The sequence below is a fragment of the Callionymus lyra genome, chromosome 6 (assembly GCF_982586985.1).
Source record: "Callionymus lyra chromosome 6, fCalLyr1.hap1.1, whole genome shotgun sequence".
Lineage (NCBI taxonomy): Eukaryota > Metazoa > Chordata > Actinopteri > Syngnathiformes > Callionymidae > Callionymus > Callionymus lyra.
The window spans coordinates 13238683-13259755 of NC_141823.1; the positions used below are offsets into that span (position 1 = coordinate 13238683).

General features: G+C 38.1%; 1 protein-coding gene across 2 annotated transcripts in view; it reads left to right on the top strand.

Annotated features, from left to right (window-relative positions):
* The first annotated feature begins 510 nt into the window (after positions 1-510).
* Positions 511-21073, top strand: part of lmo1 (LIM domain only 1) — a 138559-nt gene continuing 117996 nt past the window's right edge. The window contains exons 1-2 of one of the 2 annotated variants that reach the window (XM_087793755.1): positions 511-1412; positions 18072-18285. In XM_087793755.1, coding sequence (XP_087649881.1) covers positions 1391-1412; positions 18072-18285 — 236 coding nt within the window. In that variant the 5' untranslated portion in view covers positions 511-1390. The remainder of the gene's footprint in view (positions 1413-18071; positions 18286-21073) is intronic. The other variant, XM_087793754.1, reaches the window with a different exon arrangement.

A 21073-nucleotide genomic window follows, 5' to 3' on the forward strand; every position in this document is an offset into this window, starting at 1 on the left:
ATTTGTATAGCGCTTTTCCAGACCAGGGTCACAAAGCGCTTAAACAATCAAAACAATATTCAATAAAGTATATACTTTAAAGGTCAAGATAACACTGATAACACAACAGGAGTTCCAGAAAAACATTTTATATTGTCATTCATAACTAGTCATTGCTTCAACATGTTTTAAAGTTTATCTTCTTTCTTTTTCTTTTTTACACTAGACTTACATTTAAAAAAAAAAAAAAAAAAAAGGTTGAGGCACGACTGGGATTTGAACCTAGGACCCTATCAACTGTACTAAACGTCTCCTCCATCACTCTCTTTCTCTCCTCCCTCCCTCCCTCCCTTCCTCGCATCCGCGTGCGCGAGTATCAATACACCATCATCGGCGTGCGCGCGCCAGCCAGTGTCGGCGTGCGTGACACCGGGTAGAGCGACACATAGAGAGAGAGAAAAAGAGAGAGAGAGAGAAAAAGAGAAAGAGAGAGAGCGCTTTTTTCTTTTTTTTTTTTTTTCCTTTAGCTGTGCTTTTGTGTTTTGTCAGAATTAATGAGAAAAGTTCCCTCGCCCTCGGGGTAATTAGTGTCCTTGGAGTTAAATAAGCTAATACTTAGACACCTCTGGCACAAGCAATTATGTTTGTGTATTGAATAATTGATTCAAAGGGGGGGGGCAGGGCTGCTAATCAGATCCCGGCGTAATGAATTGATTTAATTAACGCGGGGATCCTGGAGTGAGCGCGGGAAAGAAGAAGCGGCATTTATTCGGCGGCGCGGAAGGTTCAGCTCCACAGACACTCTCGCGGAGCAGCGGCGGCGGCGTGACTTTCTTTTTCTCCCACCACCACCACCAGAGCCAACCCCCCCCCCCTACTACACCACCATCACCACCACCACTGCCACCCCCTCACACAGACCACCACAACATCATCTCAACACTTGTCACATTCGCGGCGAAAGGATTTGTTTCAATAGAGTTCCCGGAGAGGAGAAGAAGAAGAAAAAAAAAAAAAAAAAAAAGGGGGAAGAGACGATTTTTTGTTGCTTTAAAAAAAAAAAGAAGGAGAGAAGGATCGAGTCCGTGTCTCTCCTCCGCGCACATCGACGACCAGCAAGACTCTCTCCTCGTTTTTTTTGTTTCTCCGTCTTGTTCATGGAATTTGATCAAGCGACGCTGTTTGATTTATGGACGGATTTTCTCCGCGTTTGTAGTTGATATAAAAAAAAAAGCCAAGCGGTAGATATATTTTTCGAAAGGGGTTTTTTCTTTTTTTTCTTTTATTTTTCTTCTTTTTTTATTCCGTTGATCGTGGTGCGTTCACGTTCCACCCCGCGCGAGCGGAACCGAGCATCCTGCTGGAGCCAAGGACGGATCGGCCGGGGAAGGACTCCTCGTTCCTCAGGACCATGGTGTTGGACAAGGAAGAGGGTGAGTAGTACCACCGTAATAACAACACATAAATAATAATAAGAATCATTCCCCGGGACTACCCGTTCACTTCCATCCATTTTCTCAGTGAAAGTTACGGACTGTTTATTTTGGACTGGATGTGTCTCCTCTTTTTTTTTTTTTTTTTCTTTTTTTAATGGACTTTGAGGATAACCAGACGCTCCTTTCTCGCCTCTCCTCCTCCTGCTCCTCTTAAGTGCTTTCTGCGTTTGTGAAGTTAGCGAGCCTTTGACATCTCCCCGGGATGGGAGATGACAGCAGAGTGCTTTTAACTTGATTGCAAATTATGGATAATGCTGCGACCGCCTTCCCCAGCCAAATAGGCCTCCTTGCATTAACTATCTATTTCAATGTATTTAGGTTAATGGGTGAAGCAATCTCATTAATTTTCATTTAAATCAAAAAACTCTCTCCCTTTAATGGTGTCCCATATTGGATGGAGCTCGTGCATGGATGGAAGAGGGGGGGGGTTGTTTCAGATGTCTTAAGGTATATTAATAATGATAGTTTGACTGACACTTGTTGACCTCAATACATATAAATATATATAGTGCAACATGTTTAATGGAGGCTATATAATAACGTGTGGTGACGTCACATCACAACGAGGGGAAAAAGGTAAACATGCAGTGATAGTTTTTTTGGAAGGAAAAAAAAAAAGGATTTTGTCGAGATTTTCACTATTAATAGATGTAGTTATATTCGTGGCAAGTGCAAGAATGACACCTGTTTAATCACATTGTGAAATAAATGTGGTTTTTAATCATCTTTAGAAGCACTGAAATCATTAATACATGTTTAACTTTAGAGTTTTATTATGTATAATAATAGTTTGCGAAGAATGTAGTTATAGTGTGAGTTTTTCTTAAAAAATAAAGCTTTTTGGTGTTTGTTTTTTTTGACATTCATCATAAATCAATATATTCTTGACAAGTGCATGAGTGACACCTGGAAAACATGGTTTATATCCTGCGTAGAAGTCATTAATGCATTAAAATAATATTGAACACTTTGAGTTTGATTACAAATAAAAAGTGTCATTGTTGATTATATTTTGACATATTTACCAATATTTGAGTGCTAGTAATACTAGTCGGAGTAGAAGAATGACACTTGTTTAACTCAACACACTGTGAAAATGATAATGTTAAGCTATCTTCCTTAGTTTTTATGAAATTTATAAAAAGTATAAAGTTTTTACGACGATACAGATGTAGCATATTGTTAAAAAAGAATGAATCGATGGTTAAAACACACTTGTTTTTCTGCAAAATGACGATCCTCGAACAGGTTAGGACGACTTCATAAGTGCTTATAAACGATCAACCACCTGTTTATTAACACAGTCATTAATCACAGAGCGTGTGACAAGCTAATCTTTTGAAGGCTCGCCCTCCAAAACTGATGTAGGTTACCCGTTATTAACGTTGTAAAATTGATATAACACATCTCTCACACAGAGCACTCTTCCACTTTGTTTTTCTTTTCTTTTTTTTCCCTTTTTTTTTTAACCAATGTGGCAGAGACGTAAATTCTTCTGTCCGCCTGAATCATCCGCTAATGTACCCAAATTAACTCAACTGTAAATTGTCTGCTTTGAATGTCTGTCCAGCTAAAAGTTTTTCCCCCTCCCTGTGATTCATGGTTCATATTGCTTTTAACAGTTATTGGCTAAGCAATATGGTAAATGTACAAGGTGATGCAAATGGCATTAGTGGGGAAGGATGCACAAGAGCATGTAATGCAGTCAATACTACATTAACTACTGATGCCCAATTACAGAAGCAGGGAGAGTGGCTTTTAGAAGCATTAGGACTTGCAGAAAAGCTGAGATCACCTGCTGCTCATTGCCTAAAAGCTTCACCCTTTATTTGCTGGAGCCAGCTCCCGACAGTTGGGCCAGGTTGTCAACAGAGCTGCCCGGGGTCTGGTCTCACTCACCGTGGTGCCTCTTAACGTTTATTGGCTCCAAAGTTATAGGCTTGTCAATTCCAGCCTCCCGTCTAATGTATCCATTTACTGGCCACACAAACACGGGCGAGCAGAGGTGCGGGTCTGTGTTTTTGGGTGGCCGCATAAGTGCATGATTATTACGTGTTTGTCTTGATTGAATCAACGGCGAGGGCTGTTTAAGTCTCCGAGTCGTCCCTGGACTGTTAAACAGATCATCAGTGGGTTTGGACCCTGAGTGCAAACTCTGAAGGCTTGCAGAGAGAACTTCCTCACCAATGTTTTTTATTATCAAGTACTATTACTTCATCAGCCACAGCATCCAGGTTCAATTAGTTTGAACTTTGTCTTACTTTGGAGCAAATAACATAACTTGTTTGAAACAATGTAATAAAAGAATGGACTTATGATGGGAATAAGATGGTTGTTGATTTACTGTGATACAGTTTAACATAATAAAACTTAGTTTAAAGACGTGAAAATGAGAATAATAAGTCAATATTTATGGTCGACTGTTTATTTCATTTGTTTATCGGCTTCACTATCATCTTGTTATCATCAGTTTCAGTAAATCTACAAGATCTTATTGACATTTTTGTTTTTATACTGGTGTACAATTGTATAATTTCTACAGTTTTCAATCTGTATTCAAAGTATTTTCAACTGTAATTTGAAAAGGAATAGAGAAAATAAAAATGTTTACTATTTTAGATTGATACTATTGATCAAAAACATAATATTTACTCAATATTCTGTTTATTTATAGTTACCAGAATATTTATTTATTATTTATACCAATGTCCTGTTACATTTTATCTCTCACAAAACCAAAATAAAGTATATAAAATAAAATAAATAAAATATTTTTCATTTTAGACTTTTGTAAGGTTTCAAAATAAATGTATTATGATTAAATCAAGAAACTCATTTATATAAATCCTTAAATAAATGTTTAATGATAAGTTGGTTATCTCCCTTCAAAAGATATTTCACAAAAACTGAGTTTAGTTCATTTTTGCCTCACTTGACCTTTTGTTATTCATTGGAGAAACATAGAACATTTTTAATATGTGACAAATTTCATGTTCTTTTTTAAAAAATGCGTCAAAGTATTTAATATTTATCCTCGTTTCACCTCATCTATGTTCTACTTTTCTAGAGAAGCACTTGGTCTGTGTCGTCAACTGACCTTAAATCACAGAAAAACAAAAACTAATCTCACGACAGCGCCAGCACGTTAACTGTGAACCATAAGTTAATATGATGAACAGATTCTCGGTTACCTTTCTCGCTAATTTACGGCCCGCCGTCATTCTCCCGTCCCCCAGAAATGTGTAAATTCATAAGGCATGTGATTGAAAAGCATCTCCTCACATGAACACAGACTGCTGATCTGTCAGCTGCTGTAATAAAACGTGCTGCTTCGGGCTGCGATTTTTATTTTGAAATAATAAAAAAAAAAAATTGCTTCATTCTTTAGTGGCGTTACCATGGTAATACTGTCTTGTAGCGGTGTAATATTGATTTAGAAAGTGGACAGTAATATTTCTTTTCTGTTATTTGGTTTCTGAGGGTTGATTTCTAATTTCCAGTTGGAGATTGCTTTTATGTGTTCCTTAAGTCTTTTCAGTGTCTCCGCAGGAATGCAATTTACTCTCTTGTATTTGCCATTTTCTCGTATTATTGGTTTGCTCCCACTTCAAAATTAAACTTGCCTCATTACCAATATTGAAATTGCATTTTTTTTTTTACGCTCAAGGCTCTGAGAAATATTACAACTTTATTGCATTTATTCCTTTACCGTTGCAAGAACGCTTTTTTTTAACAGTCAGAACTTCTTCCTGCACTTTATTTTTCTTTACTTTTAGTGCTTGAAAAATAGACGAATAAAAATGTTAAGACAATCACAAATATAATATATGTGACCACTCATAGGTTTTGCTGTAAAAAAGGATTAAAGTGATGTATTGTTTTAGCTTTAAACTTCAAAAAGAGTTATATGGGATATAGGAATATAAATATATACTTTTTATGATTTAAATGAAACCTGAATGATAACATGGATACTTTTATTTTGAGCATTTCAATTAAGTATTTTTACCGACTTCTGTCACTGATTCTACATGAATGTTTCACCAAGTAATATTTACTTAGATTAAAGGATTTAATCGCACTTTGAAAGGAATAAAAGATACATTAAGATTATTATTATTTAAATTAAGTATTTTTTGCTTTACTACTACATGACTGTTTCACCTTTTCTACTAAGATATACTTAGATTAATGTATTTCATCTCATTTGAAAAGAAATGAAAGATACAATAAGATTATTTTGTACTAGTGATGTAGTCGGGGGGCTTATCTGTCAAAATTGGAACTTAAAAATAAAAATACAAAAGTTAGTCGAGATCTCTGATGAACTGTTGACCCGTCTTGTCGATCCTTTACTTATGTATAATGTTATTAACTTTTCTTTACAGTCACATAAAACTGATTTGGGATTCAGCAACTCAATATACATGCAGGACGCTCAAAGTTGTCTAAAAAAAAGTGCCATTAAAAGTACATCAAAGGTCAAACTCAGTTGAATACTTTCCCCATGTTCTCCTGTTTTACACATTGTGAAGTCTTAACTATGGTTTCCTGGTTTAGGATTCGGCTTTTTCGAAAACCACAATGAATCACAGTTCTTTTTAATTTTGGGCTTAAACTTTTGAGGCAGAATTAGATCATGTTTCTCACAGTCATAATATTATTTCTACTTCCTAGACGCCTCCGTCAGCTGTGCGTCATATTTATAACGTCTCAAGTCAAACCACCGACTCATTCTTGTTCCAGTACATTCTTATATTTAGAAAACTAATTTACTGACTCAAAAAAAAGGTTTTTGTGTGGCAGGCTTGTTCTTCTAGTAGAAACAAAACTATCTGCAGCAAAAAAAATGTTTCACATTTTCTTGTTTTTCTGCCGATTCATTTCCAAGCAGTTTCCCCAACATCACTCCGGTCCTCACAGCCCATTAAGTGTTGTTGCTGAGAGTTTCTTCAATGTGTCGCTTTGTCACCGTTTGGCTCGGTGGATGGAAGTCTCTTGGTCGTCTTTAAAAGACACTTTTGTTTTCGTCGACAACACGCCGGGGCTGGATTTGAATCAAATAATAACGTCTGTTTTTGGTTACAGGTGTTCCTTCCTGTTATCTCACTTATACTCATGCCAACTCTTTATGTTCCGTATTGTAAAAAAACTTAATAGAAAAGTTCATGGCGATTGGCGAGGTTTGGAGGTTTGGATTGGTTGGTGAGTGCACCGAGACAATGAATACCTGTCACCAAAGGGTTTTCTTCTTTTGAATAAAACACAAACTATAACTGAAACACGAAGACAATGTGCGTTTTCTCACAGCAACAAGGAAACATTAGCGTGACATGATGTGAAGCTAACTCAGCAACCCTAAAACAATGTTGCATTGACAAAAACACAAACACACTTGTTTCGCCATTTGGCTACTCAGTAATACTGCTCAATGTGTGGTTTATATTGTGATCACACTGTATGTGTACCTACTCTCCTTTGTTCACGTCAAAAAGCTATGAGATCCATGTGTGGTTTTTTAATTTGGATTGAATTAAAGTACAAATTACAAGACATTTTTAGTCTTGTCTCAATGTGCCATGTCAGTCACTTACGACTGACAGGACTTTAACTTTTCCAAGATGATAAAAATGACCACAGTTGATACTAATCCTGAGATATAGACCAGCCCTTTTGTTTTCTCCAAGATCATTAACACTAGCAGAAACCATTCTTGATCAACTCTTCCTAAATATCCAGTGAGACGTAAGGTTTTATCCTCGGACCAACAGTAACTAGCGATGTTTTTTGCTTGATAGCAAAAGTAGACAAACACACACGTCATTTTTTTTAATGAAAGAAAAAAGGTTCAATGAGACATGGTGTGATTTAGCCCCTACTATTATAAGTCCATTGTTAGATAATAAAGTCTCCAGCTATTGACAATTTTAGACAATATGAAACCACAGAATCCACGGTAAACTGGTTTCCTGTTACTGATTTACAGTTTTAGTTCACATCACGAATAGAAAATAAAAACAACTAACTTTACAGTTTAAGCATATATTAGCATAGTAGGTATTTTCCAATGATTTAGGTATTTGTTGATATACATAACCCACCTTCCAAATATTAAAGTACTTCAATCCAAATAGTTTGGATGTGTCATGGATCTACTGTACATAAATACATTTTAGCTTCTTTAAACTTTGCAGTTAGAAATCCTTGATAAATTAACTTGACAATTATTAGTAGTAAATTAAATCACATACTGTAGTTAGTACCAGACAGAAAAACTGTATTATTACATCAGTTTACATTAATAGTCAACTATAACTATAAATAAGTTTACATTTTTAATGAATCGTCAACTGAAATAACTCACAAATACTGGTACTTCAGCTTTAATTGGACATGATAAAACTTCATAATGAATTATAATATTGATCTTTATGCCAGACCCTGATGTACACCGCTCAAGGTATATGCATATCCTATATTTGTGTTACCCATTGGTTCACTAGGAGCCATCGTTTTCAGCTCCAAATACTAGAAACATGGATGGAATCCTTGAAAGAATAGTTACTGAAGTACTTAGTATTTCCTGAACATCACAGGAGGAGTTATATCAAACATTACAAGGCAAGAAAATAACAGATCTTTCTAATCAGACGGCATCAGAGTCGGCTGATGAAGCGTTGTTTGTGCTTCGCTCACATCCAGCCAAACACAAACGCCCGTGCATGATTCATGATCTCATAAACTGTTTTGATTTCCAAGTGCTCAGATCTCCGCTGGATAAATTACACAGCCCGCTGTTAGCCCAAAGTATCACTTGTCATGTTGTGGGAATTAACGGCGCAGAAATGCACTGTTCCCACAAGTTATTTTTCAGGTACACTTGTCTTTCAAAACAAATCTACGGCTTTGTCTCACCTCGAGTAGAATCCATCAGATAGCGGATTTAGGCAGCAAATGTCAGGCTTAAGCCCACAAGACGACATCCGGTGAGTCCGACTAAAGGCTACGTTCCGTCTTCTCTAAATGCATTTTTAATGTGCACCAAAAAAAAAAAAGGAAAAAAGTTGGGCATTATTCTGTAGCAACATGCGGGAAAGAGGCCGTGACAGGATTAATTGTTCGACAGTTTCACCGATGGCAATCACAATGTGGTAGGTACGAGTTCCCCGGTGCTACACAAATGGTGTAGTTTTAAATACAGTTCTTCATCTCAATTGAAATCAAACTTAAGTTTCTGGCTACTTTTACAGGATGCTAGCAGCTCAGATGCTACTACAGTATCAGCAAAGCTCATTACGGAGATTGTTCAATTATTGATTTCCCCATTAAATGGTTTGTTTAGACCTGTAGAGGTTCATGCTAATCGTACGTCTGTAATCTGAGATATTTAATGGGTATTAATTAAGAACCAATTTGGTAGATCTGGAACTTTTATTTTTGAAACACAAGGGATCCATGATTCTATTAAGAAGGACAAGAAGTCATTTCATCCATTAGCATTTAGCCATTAGCTTTTATCCATTAGCATTCATCCTGGCTAAGATAGAAGTGTTGCACTCTATAAGGCATAGGGATGAAATCATTCTGGGTCAAAGTGACCCGGTGGCCAAAAAAAACACATATGTTTGTGTTATTTCTGGGGCCACTGGGTCACCTTGACCAAGAGACCTTTCTCTGGTTAGGTCGGTCAGTTTTTCTAGCAATGTAAGGAGATTATAGTAGCTCAATGAAGCACTCTGGTCGGGCCAAATAAACCCCCCAATTAATAATGATCTAACACGTGTCTTACGGGGCTTTGCTCCATCAGCCATACAGACCAATGACTTGACCAAATCTATTAAATTGTACAACACGTTTTTCCAGAGCGAAGGGCGACCAACATGGGAGCTCGGGTACATTTTCTCCCCGTGGCTATCAATTAAAAAAGATTAAGATGGAGACATCATGGAGTGTCACATCTAATTGCACCGTTATAGTTCAGAAGCAAAAGTGATGCATTGCTGAGCATGCATTGAGAACCTGTCTATCATAAGTCCTATACTATACTATATCTTGTTGAGCTCCTTTTGATAAATCACCGAAATCTCCCCTCTTATTGCTGCTGTGCCAAGAAAAATCATAAGCAACTCCTAAAATTTGCCCTTTATAATAATTATCAAACTCAGTTTTGTGTCTTATGAAAAAAAAAAAAAAAAGGAATCAGCTATGAATTTAATTAGAAAGCTGTTGCATATCTCTGTGATACATTCATTTTAATTAACCCCATGTGAATAAATTAAAAATAATAGGGGTCTGAAAAGTGAGGGTGAAAAAAAAAAAAAAAAACAGCCTAATGAAGTTTTCCTTTAATTGGTGTGTCGTTTGCAGCCAAACCACAGCACGAAGTGAGCGGAGGGAGCCAACAATGTCTCCTGTAAGCATTAGCGAAGGGCCCAGGGCCTCGCTGCTGACTTCAAGTGTCAGATATGCACCTCTGACGTGATGGAAACCACCGTAAGGCCACGGAGAAAAGGCAGCCCCTGTTCCAGACGGCTCTGCTGAGACTCCCCATGCCGCTCTGGAAGCCGGGGCCCGGGTGTTATTGCAAGCCCTAATGCAGCTGACTCATTTGGAGCGGATCAGGAGTAATTATGGCAGGGAAAGTGGCTGCCGACCATGGGGGTCAGGACACTTGTAACATGTGAAAAGAGCAATTATTCCAGGAGACAAAACCTTCCCTTATCCCAAGCAGTGCCAGGGTCAATGCAAGGGACGGCTGGGCTCCGTTTCACCGGGGCTTATTAGCGGCTAAGTTTGAGAGAGTGCATCTTGTTAATGAACAGTCCCCTCCTCATGCGCACCAGCGCTGGCTGCTCGCGCCCACTTACTCCGGGTGTTAATTATGTCGTAATCATAGCATGCATACAGTCCCCGAAAATCACCTCACAGACCCCGGCATTCATACTCCACCATCTGGAAATGTAACATGCTGTACACTTCCTTAGTGGGAACAAGTTAAAAAAAAAAAGGTACGAATGCAATTAGACTAGAAACGCTTTGGGACGAAACACTCGGATGTAAGGTTAAGGTTGTGCATGTATATCATCAACTGTATTTAGTTTATTTTACCATCGATCAGAAGGGGCGTGTATGGGCAAGAATCTGGCGATACGATACGTATCACAATAAAGAGGCAACTATACGATATGTTGCAATATCAGAATCAGTGTTGTAAACACAACACATATGTTGCAAAGTACTTCGATTCTGTAGGAATAAGGGTACATTTGTAGAAGTGATGTTCTAAAGAAGCTTCATGAAGTGGTGTCATTATTTTCAGAGCCCACTAGATGGCGGTCTCCGCATCATTTTTAAACTGATAGTGCCACCTACTGACCTCTTGACAGACCACATGTCTATTGTAAATCAATCCCAACTGCTTTCATTCGTTTTCAAACCAAAACGTATCCGAACGGCCTTGGACTGCATCCTCTCGTCCTCAGTCATCGCCCAGTTCTCGCATGATTTCATTGTTCTGTTAGGTGCTGAGGACTTAATGACTGATGCCATCTAGTGGCCGGAAGATGAAAAGAACGGCGTAAATATTTGTTAATGTATTTTAAATATCGATACAGTATCATATAATCATCACAAATATATAGATATTTCACCCCATTGACCAACTTTTACTTAGATAGACTGGTCCTTATTGATGTTCATTCATGAAGAGAAAAGACTTTTGCATGGGACCCCATTTACCAAGAGCCCAAGAAGGGAAACTCTACAGCCTAATCTTCCCTTTAGTTAACTCCGTCTCTAGTTTATATGTCCCAACATGCTTATGAATCACACGCTAGCGGCTGCACATCACTGTGACAGCGATATGTCATGTCCGCCCGTGTACTTTTTAGCCAAGCACTTATTGTCTCCCAGATGGCCGGACCTCAACTCTCGCTGATACACCTTCAAGTCTTCTTCCCCGGAGGCCCGACCGATCCTCATCAAAGATCCTCACCTGCCTGTGAACCGGGCAAGTCTGGCGTCACAATACGGCGTTAGTGCTTTTAATTGATCAAAAAGCATTTAACGAAACTCAAATTCAGGCGCGACTGTCCTCTCTGCTATCAAGGTTGAGTGACTACAAGAGCAGCTGCTCCGCTGGGAACATATTGCCATTTTTGTGAATCCATTTTTTCCAGTATTTGATGAACATGGAAAGAGATCAGTCGGCAGAGATCCAGGCGCTCGGGATTGATGGTAAAAAAAAAAAAAAAAAATCATTAAACTATGTCACTAGAAAAGCTGTGGCTCTTTTTAGCAAAAGTAGAGGAAAGTACTTAAATGCTTGACCAACAATAGGGGGCTTAAAACACAGATATCCATCTGTTAATTCAGCACCACCGGCAATCTATGAGCGTTCTGCATGACAGCTTGACCACTCCCAGATTTAAAGGAAATCCATGTGCCCTATATATCCGCACCTGTTCATTGATTCGTGGAGTAAGGCGGAGCTCTGAAGTCTGTGTTAAAAAAAAAGAAGCAAAAAAGACATCCTTTTGGTTTGAAATATTTCCTTGAGTGCTTTAAAAAAAGCATATTTTCATTTAAAAATAAAGGTTAGCAGATAAGGGAGATAGTCTGACAGAAATTGGATGTTATCTCTATAATGGAAATGCATGCTCTGACAGACTGCTCGGGCTAAGTAACTGTGCATATTCTTGATAGATACAATCTTAAAGAAAGGAGATGGATTGAAGAAGGGGTGGGGGGGTGACAGGCCTTTGAACACACTACTAATGGCAAATTAAATTCCTGCTCAGCAAGGATATTTGGCAGGGCAAGTGCTGTCTCTTCACTTTGAGGAGGGGAAAATGCATCCCTTTCTTTTTTTTTTTTCCCAGAGAATGAATTGTGATGTAGACGGGCATACTTTTGGTGACATCAAATGACACTGGAAGGTCAGTGGCACTTGTGTGTGTTAAATGGGTTGGATTAAGTGGAGGCTGCCTCCTTGTCTGCGACTTCCTTTCATTATGCAGCTCGAGGTGGTGAGCACGGCAGGTTCTGTTCCACTCCAGTTATATGTAGCACCAGGAGTGGTGACAGGTGCAAGAAAATGTCTCCCGGTATTAAGAGAATTGGGAAGACATTTACTTTACACAATCATTTTTTCTGTCACTCCTTTTTTTGTTTAGTGCATTTATGCCACGTTTGCCAGAGTGCCATTTCTCCAGAAGCCACTTCCTCAAGAAGACGTCAGGTTCTTGCTCTGCTCTTGAGTTCATTTGCTCCTCTGAAGGCTGTTTAGATTTGCTCTTGTGATTTAGAGTGTTTCATTAAGTAGAAACACAGAAATCGTGGCAGTGTTGTGATTGTTTACTCAACCACCAACACCAGTAGGCAAATATTGAAATGTAAAGATAATATAAAAACTTTTCAGATGTCTTCTGAACATTATTAGGGGTCGATACCCTTTTTCTTTGTACTACACTTAAGTAGGAGTGGGTATCGATAAAACATAAATAAATAAATGATAAAATACCTGTATTGATACTGTCACCTTCACTTCGGTACTTTTTTTCCAATATCAATCTTAAAAGAACAATTATTACAAAAGAAAATGACATTACATGAAGTACATATCTTGACCTTTAGCTTTGTTAAATTTCCACTCCAAGTTGTTTTCTTAGAGAAACAAAAAAAAAATCAAAAACTATTTCTAGTGCAAAAATAAAACTTGTTTCAAGAAACAAAGTAAGCATATTTCAATACTAAGCATTTGGGTCAACGAAAAAACCTGAAGTAACGCAGTAAAATCAATATCAATAAAATAGTAATTATCAGTTGTTTAAATCAGATTGAGACTGTAAAGTTGTGTATTCCTTGTTTACCCCTATATCACCTAGTCCAAATGATACAATTAAAAATAAATACAATGCTTTTAACAAATTAATAAATAAGATGGCTTCAACAAGGTTAGTGTAGTTAAAAAAGAAATACACACGTTTGTGTTTTTACCTTATGTGAACCTAATGAAATTGTCTGAAATGTATTAGAAACATTTAATAAATCAGTTTTTAAATCAATTCGATGAGTTGCTAGTGCTGTACATGTATAAAGACAGTTAGCTTTATGCTTTAAAACAGAATTATATCGCTATAGTTTACTGTTTTTTTGTTTTGTTTTGGTGCAAAATTGCTTTTAATTTGACAATGTTTTAGCATTAGCTTGTCATTATGTTAAATAACTTAATATTTGAAATAAAAATAAAAAATTTTAAGTTAAATTGGCAAGTAGCATAACATTAGTTTAGCAATTAACACAGCATGAGCTTAGCTTTTTAGCATACCTTCGCAATAACATCTTTTATATAACTTGAAAATGGGATGCTAGCATTAGAATGCTATAGTGAATGATAGCGTGGCATGTTATCCACCATGGATCATACTGTCACTCAAAGATGGTATTCCTGCGTCGCAAGATAAGACGAAGGTTTTCTCTTGAACCTCTCAACATCTCTTCCTGTCACTCTTTATTTCTGAACCTCCCATGGAAACTTCCTGTTGGGTAAAGTTACAAACTATTCATTGATTATTTCTGGTTTTTATTTAATTAATTAATGTCATTAAAGAAACATGGAACTTGTTTGTTGCCGCGGCTCCGACTCTTTTAACTCGACAAATGTGAAGAACCTCGAAGAAACTCGCAGGGTTCGGGTTAAGCTTTGGCCTTTTCAAGCCTGATGTAGAACATGTCCGTGGAATGTTTTAAGAGAACACGGTGCTTTTTCGACCAATTAGGGAAGCCATCTCCGCTACAGGAAGTACGACCTTTCGGTTTAATTAGTTCTCTTAGTTAAAGCAAAGAATTGGAGTAGAATAACTAATTTGATGTCATAAAAGGCAAATTAAGGATTTTTGTGAACCTACTGGGAATCGCACAAAAGCTTTCATTTCTCTCTGCACAAGCTGTGAAACACACACACACACACACACACTCCTCATTATGAGCGCTCTGTAGTGCTGTTGAGGTTGTCAGCTGAGCTCTGTTGGCGTACCTGTAGAGAAGTCCCCTAACAAGCCATGAAATGCAGGTAGACGAGGCCGCCCTTAGCCTCTGTGGCTGTGAATCTGAAGGCTTTTTTGTTTCATTAACAGCAGCATTGGTATTTATAGCAGGTTTTCTGATCTCGGTGTTCACAGGGTTTGTTTTGGAGAGGTGAAGGAGCTGGAGGGCAGGTCGGCCGCTAATTGATGGCTCCCATCACCGGTACTGGACCAATTAGCCTTTTTCTTTCTACTTCTGATAAAGAAATAAGACAGGTCGACGCCGCGAGAGCACTCGCCGACGTATAAACCAAAGCCATAAATTTAGCTAACAAGCTTTTTTTTTTCTCTTTCGGCTCGTTCTTTTTAAGCAGAGAAATGCTAATTATAGTACATTTATGGAATTATTGATGAGCGGAATGGACAGAGATTGCAGGGGAAGTATGGATCCAATAAGGTACTTTGTGAGTTCATGCATGTGTGCAGCGAAGGCGAGATAGAATATGAAGTGTGTGTGTAATGACCCCGGTTTCAGAGCAAACCTTGACATAAGACGTGAATCACCGCATCTCCCTTTGAGAGATCATTGAACCAGAATGTATAAACTTGTAGATAGAGCAGCCGTACGTTTTATAAATTAAAACTGGATGTCATAACATTTAACTTAATTTTCTTATCCAACAGTTTGATTCACTCTTTTCACTTCCACTACTCATCAGTAATTTGTTTGGTAGATACCTACCGTTTTATTTATAAATATATAAACTGTATGTATATATGAGGAAAAGTTTGTTTGTAATTTTCATAGGGAGGCTTTTCGTGCACCTGTGAGAAGTTTGTTTGTTTAACTGAGGTATTTACACATGTGCTTATGTTCCGCGCCTGAACAAACATTTACTCGCCAAAAATCCTTTCATTCCTGGAGGAAATATGACAGAAACGTTAAAGATGAACTGACAAAACCCGAGTTTATCTTCTCAGTACACATGTCTGGATACTGAACAATAGACCACCGATGAACTGTCTTTTAGATGTTTTGATCCGTAGAACAATTGAAGCTTTGAACCATTTATGAAACTTGTCGAAATAACTTTTGGGAGATTATGTCAAGTTTTAACTGCCATAACCACATCTCTAAGACAAGGCTAGTAAACTACTTTTGAGGCCACTCTATCAGATATCATGGCCCTTGATATTTACCTCAACCATTGTCCTTAAACATGCATTAGTACTAAAATGGCATCTTAAAACTACTGCACATTATGGATATTTTATCAAATTTTATACAATTATAGAAAATTGTTTTACATATAGTGATGCTTATTTTACCTTTACATATTCAACTTATGCATTAAACGTCATTATATGAAACTAGAATAACTTTCGAAACGTTTTCACCAAATTCTTTAAACATTTTTGAAAACCATTTTGTACTTACTGACGAATACCTGTAGGTTTTTTTCTGGAATTGGGGGCCACTTGATCAGATATCATGGCCCTTGATTTGTATCTGAACCGTCACCATTAACCATTAAATTGTCATAGTTGCTAACATTGTATCTTCTAATAACTTCACATTAGTACTCTTCGATAAGATCTTGTTGGAAAAAAAACGTTCATATTGTGTCGATAAATGCTAGTTTAATATTTTATTTCAGGCATTGAACTTCTTAATACAAGAATAACTTTCATCACATTTGCATCGATTTTGTAAATGTAGGTTCTTCAAGTAAATCTTCTGGCTTTACTTCTTGAACCATGCACTTGGAGATACTTGTAACTTGTACTTGTAGCACTAGCATAATCAGTTCTTGATGGCAAGTTTGAAACAAAATATACAAAAAAAATGGTCATTTTCCTGGTCCAAATGATCCCCTGAGATGTGGCATTAAATATAATTTAATATATGATACATGCAGTTTAAAGCCGCAAGACAATGTCATTAAACTATTTTGTCTTCTTTAAAAAGGGTTCAAAATCTCCCCAAGGGGCCACTTGATGAGTGGACTGTACCTCAACCATCACAATTAACCTATAAATACGCATTATTACGAGAAAACTATCTTTTCATAACTGAACGTTGGCGCTTTTTAGAAGATCTTCTAAAAATCTAACTAAATACTAACATTTTGTGTTTGATATTTGACTGTATGTATTGACTGAACTGTACAGAATACAATATACGATCCATATGTTTGCACCCAATGTTAAAAAAAATAAATTTGGAGACCGATTCTGTACTCACAGATATATATATTTATGTTATTCGAGTAAGTGTCCGGACTTAACCTCCTGGTCAACACCTGAGCATGCACCTGCAGGTACTCTTAGCTCTAGTATAATTAAGTTAGTAAGTAAGTAATAAACTCCTGATGGTTAGTTTGAATCAACATGTACAGAAACGAGTCTGCAGTTCTTCGCCCGGTCAAAAATATCCCCCCGAGAAGGTGGCATTTAATAGAAAGTCCAGCCCGACGTCACTTTAAAATGGATCTTTATTGATACTGACACGTACAAAATGCTAGCCTACCCCCTGCGATGTGGAGTGCCCAATTCATTTAATTTTTTTTTCTCCCAGCAGCGAGATAGAGAAATGTGTTTTGACAGAGAGGCGCAAGTGGCGTCCACTGTGTGTTCTTTTAGACGGATCGATATCTCAGTGTGTGAGAGTGTCTTAAGAGCTGTTGTCTTGTGCTTTCAGCTGTGGCAGACCTGTTAGTGCTACAGAGGGGAGCCGCTCACCCCTGCCTCTGTTCCAGCGGCGGCCTGAGGGGGGCTCTTAGTACCAACACAAATGTCAACCGCACATAGACTATTAGTGTTTAGTGCAGTTATTAAATGGACTTTATTTGTCCTTTAGGAGGCTAAAAGCCGCACTTAAAGGGGACCTGCGTGACAGCGGGGCAATTTGCGAGTTTGGTAACTTAGGCTTGCTCATTGCAGACACACGAGTACGGATAAGTGTAAAAGGAGGTAAGGCTGTAATGCTTTGAGTATGTTGTGTGGGTGTGTTTGTGGCTGTTGTGTGCACTTGTGTGCATAGCTGAGTGTGTCTAAATGTGTGTATGTATAAAGCGGAGAGTGAGTGTATGCTAAAAGGCACTTAGGCCATAACATCTCTCACTGGGGTCTGGTAGCAACGTTTTTGTGGTCAGAGGCTTTTAAAAAGGTTAATGTTAATCTATACCAAACAAAGCCCATGAGGAGCTTTTACAGCCGTGGACAGTTGAGTGAAATGGGCTCTGATGAAATGGAAGGTAAGTAACATACTACAGGGCCGGGCCGTAAATACCACAGTAAGCAGAAAAAAAAAAAAAGAGCGCGTCGTAGCGGAGACTTAACTGTGTCACCTGGTGCAGGTGGTCATGTCTCAGCGCTCCCGCCGGGAAGTCCAATGTGACCCGTGCCTATCTACATGGAACAATGTTTTCTTTAATGCATATGAAGCAGCCGGGGATGTTTGCGGGCCGGAGAAGGCGGGGAGAGGGCTTATCGGAAAAAAGAGGAGAAAAGTCACCCGTGTTCCTGCTCCGTAAATCATGCATGGCTGTTTGTCTTCTTATCTCCACAGGTGTGCCGATGCTCTCTGTCCAACCTAAAGGGAAACAGAAGGGGTGTGCTGGCTGCAACCGCAAGATTAAAGACCGCTACCTGCTCAAGGCTCTGGACAAATACTGGCACGAGGACTGTCTCAAATGTGCCTGCTGCGACTGCCGCCTCGGGGAGGTGGGCTCCACCCTCTACACGAAAGCCAACCTCATCCTCTGTCGCAGGGACTACCTGAGGCAAGTCCACCGTCCGCCCCACACATGCCACCTAGAGGCCGGGCGACATATTTTATAACGTGTACAAGACGCTCTTAAACTGAAGAGATCTTTTTTTTTGTTTAAACTAAGTTGAACTCACCAGGAATGTTTTATTTATTATTTATGTTTATTATTTTATGATCCCAATTTATAACAAATTCTTATAAGTCCAAGTTATTTGCACAAATCTAAACCCAGTTCATCAAAAACTATGATTAATAATTAATATTTCGATTTATTCAAGTTTAGAATTCAATTGTTTAAAAGAAACCAAACAAAGACACAATGTAATAATGTAGGAAATATTAATAATACTTTACATTTTCTCGCTGAATATTACTATATCCATATCACCATGTATAATGCTGTTATAAATATTTTAAGCTCTTGTAAAACGTTTTTTTAATCTTTAGTTTAGTTCTTGCTATGATATAGTAAGTAGCATGTTTATTGTTCATCATTTTTCTACTTTAAAAATATTTTATTTTGTATTTTCTTTCATTTTTCATCAGTATGATCGTGGATTTTATTCATTAATCATTAATTTTGTAAGATATGGAGAGTGTAATAATACAATAAATTAAATGCTGGCCAAAATAGAGAAAATAAAATGAAGTCAAGCCAAGTTTAAAATCACTCAAATGTTTCTGTCAAGTGAATGTTTATAGTACGATGTTGGTGAAATGTTCAATAACACAAGAAACCAAAACACACCTAAAACATGGTATATTTCTTACCTACCTTAGCATGTGAGTGTAAATATAATAAATTATCTTTTAACTCTGAGAATTTTTTAATAAGCTTCTACTTGTAGTACTTGTCGTGTACAAATATACACTTGGAAAAAAACTCCTATATCCACTTTAAATAGATTTTAGATGGATTTTCCTTTATTAGTCCCACAAGTGGAAAGCTTAAAAATCGTATCCTTCATAGAATTCCCTAATTAATGAATTCATCTTAAGATTAATTATTGACATCTTAAACTAATCTAAAGATTCATCTCGTGCTCTGGAGGGCCACATAAAAAACAAGGTAGGGCTGATTTGGCCCCCAGACTACTGCTTGGAAGCCTCTTCATTAAAACCGAACATGGAACTTTGCAAATTTAAATAAGAATCTCTGAACTTGGATCCAATTGCACTTGTCACCGCGAGGCTTTTTTTTTATGGTGGTATCCGTTTGTGTTTACAAGCTCCCAGAATATCTGGTGTCAGAGAGATGTTAGGCAGCTTCAGGCAGGCTTGTTGCTTCACCGGTGTCTCCGACTCAGACCCCCTTCAGACGCCCCAGCCATCTGCCCGCTGAATTAAACATGAACATTTCTGGGTGTTAAGTCACATTCCCAATGAGTTCCCTAGCATTTATCCAAGAGGGAATCCCCCGGGGGCCGACTTAGAGATCCCTGTGCCCACAACCCCCCCCTTCTTCTTTTTTTTTTTAAAACCCTCTCCTACATTCAGACCCCCCTCCTCCCTTCTGCTCTTCACCCTTTTCCACTGATGTCTTCCGCCTCTGGGTTGTGATCAGTTCATTACTCAGACATGAATTCAGATCAGACCCCGAACTCAAAAGTAAAGAGAACCTTGATCAACGTTTTTTTTTTTTTTCTTCCTTTTTGTAACTCACGGATCTCAATGACATTTCCCTTACATCGCGGCTCTGACCCAGAAGACGCCGGCAGCCGACTCGAGAGGCGCTAAGGGAGGCTGCGTTGAGATAGACCATTACCATCCATCAGTTCCCACCCACAGCTAATGCTTTTAAGATGCAGTGAGAAGTCCACCAAGACCTGGAGTCGCCTCTAGAAGGGCCAGATGGTGCACATGAGGTAATAATAAATGGGCAAATGACTAAGAAAAAAGCAAAAAACGATGAAGCTCACAAATTCACTTGGTAAAATACATCTAGTGAAAGGACGTGAACCCACAACCCCCAAGCCATAAGCTCTTAACTGGCACAGGGATGGAGAAGGAAAAGAGCTTTTTTCACCCATTAGTCCGGTAAAGACAGTGAGGTCATTGAGTAGACCAAGAAATAGTGGGCGGTGTATATTATAAAACAAATATATATGAAGCTAAAAATGGTGTTCTTGCTGTTGAAAAGCTTCTTCTTCTGGTGGTTTTTAAAGCATTTTCATCTCCAGTCTGCACCTTCTATTTTTTTCACCCTCCTCTCTGTAGTAAGATGTGAACAGTCCCTCACCTGCAGTAATGGAGTTAAATCTCAGGGCTGAATTAGCTTTTCGCACTTCATTAAAGAGCAGCGGGCGGATCAAACACACTTTGGTTATTTCTGCGGGTTTGGAAGCGTGCCACACTCACATTAATTATTATAGAAGCCCCATCTGTGATTGCACTTGAGTGGCATTGCGAAGTTGTTGAACGAACGCACACACACACACTCCACTGTGAACACACATTTAAAAAACGACGTCGCATCATGTTCAAGTGCAACGTTTGGAGAATCCTTGCAACCAAGCAGGAGTCGTGCATGAAGAAGGAATAACATGCGTCAAATAAAAATGTAAAGAGAGACCCTTATGAAAATAAAAACATAGTAATTAAGACAAAGAAAGATCAAGTATTTGCTATAAATACATTTACAATTGTGACACCTGAAAACAACCTTAAAAAAGCGAATAAAAATAGAAACAGAATGTATCTAAAAGCGAGACTAAAAAGAGTCAACAGATATGGGCAGTAATAGCTAAAAGAGACTTCTCCAAATTTCTTTTTGTTTTCACCCAGTGAATGTTTTCATGATT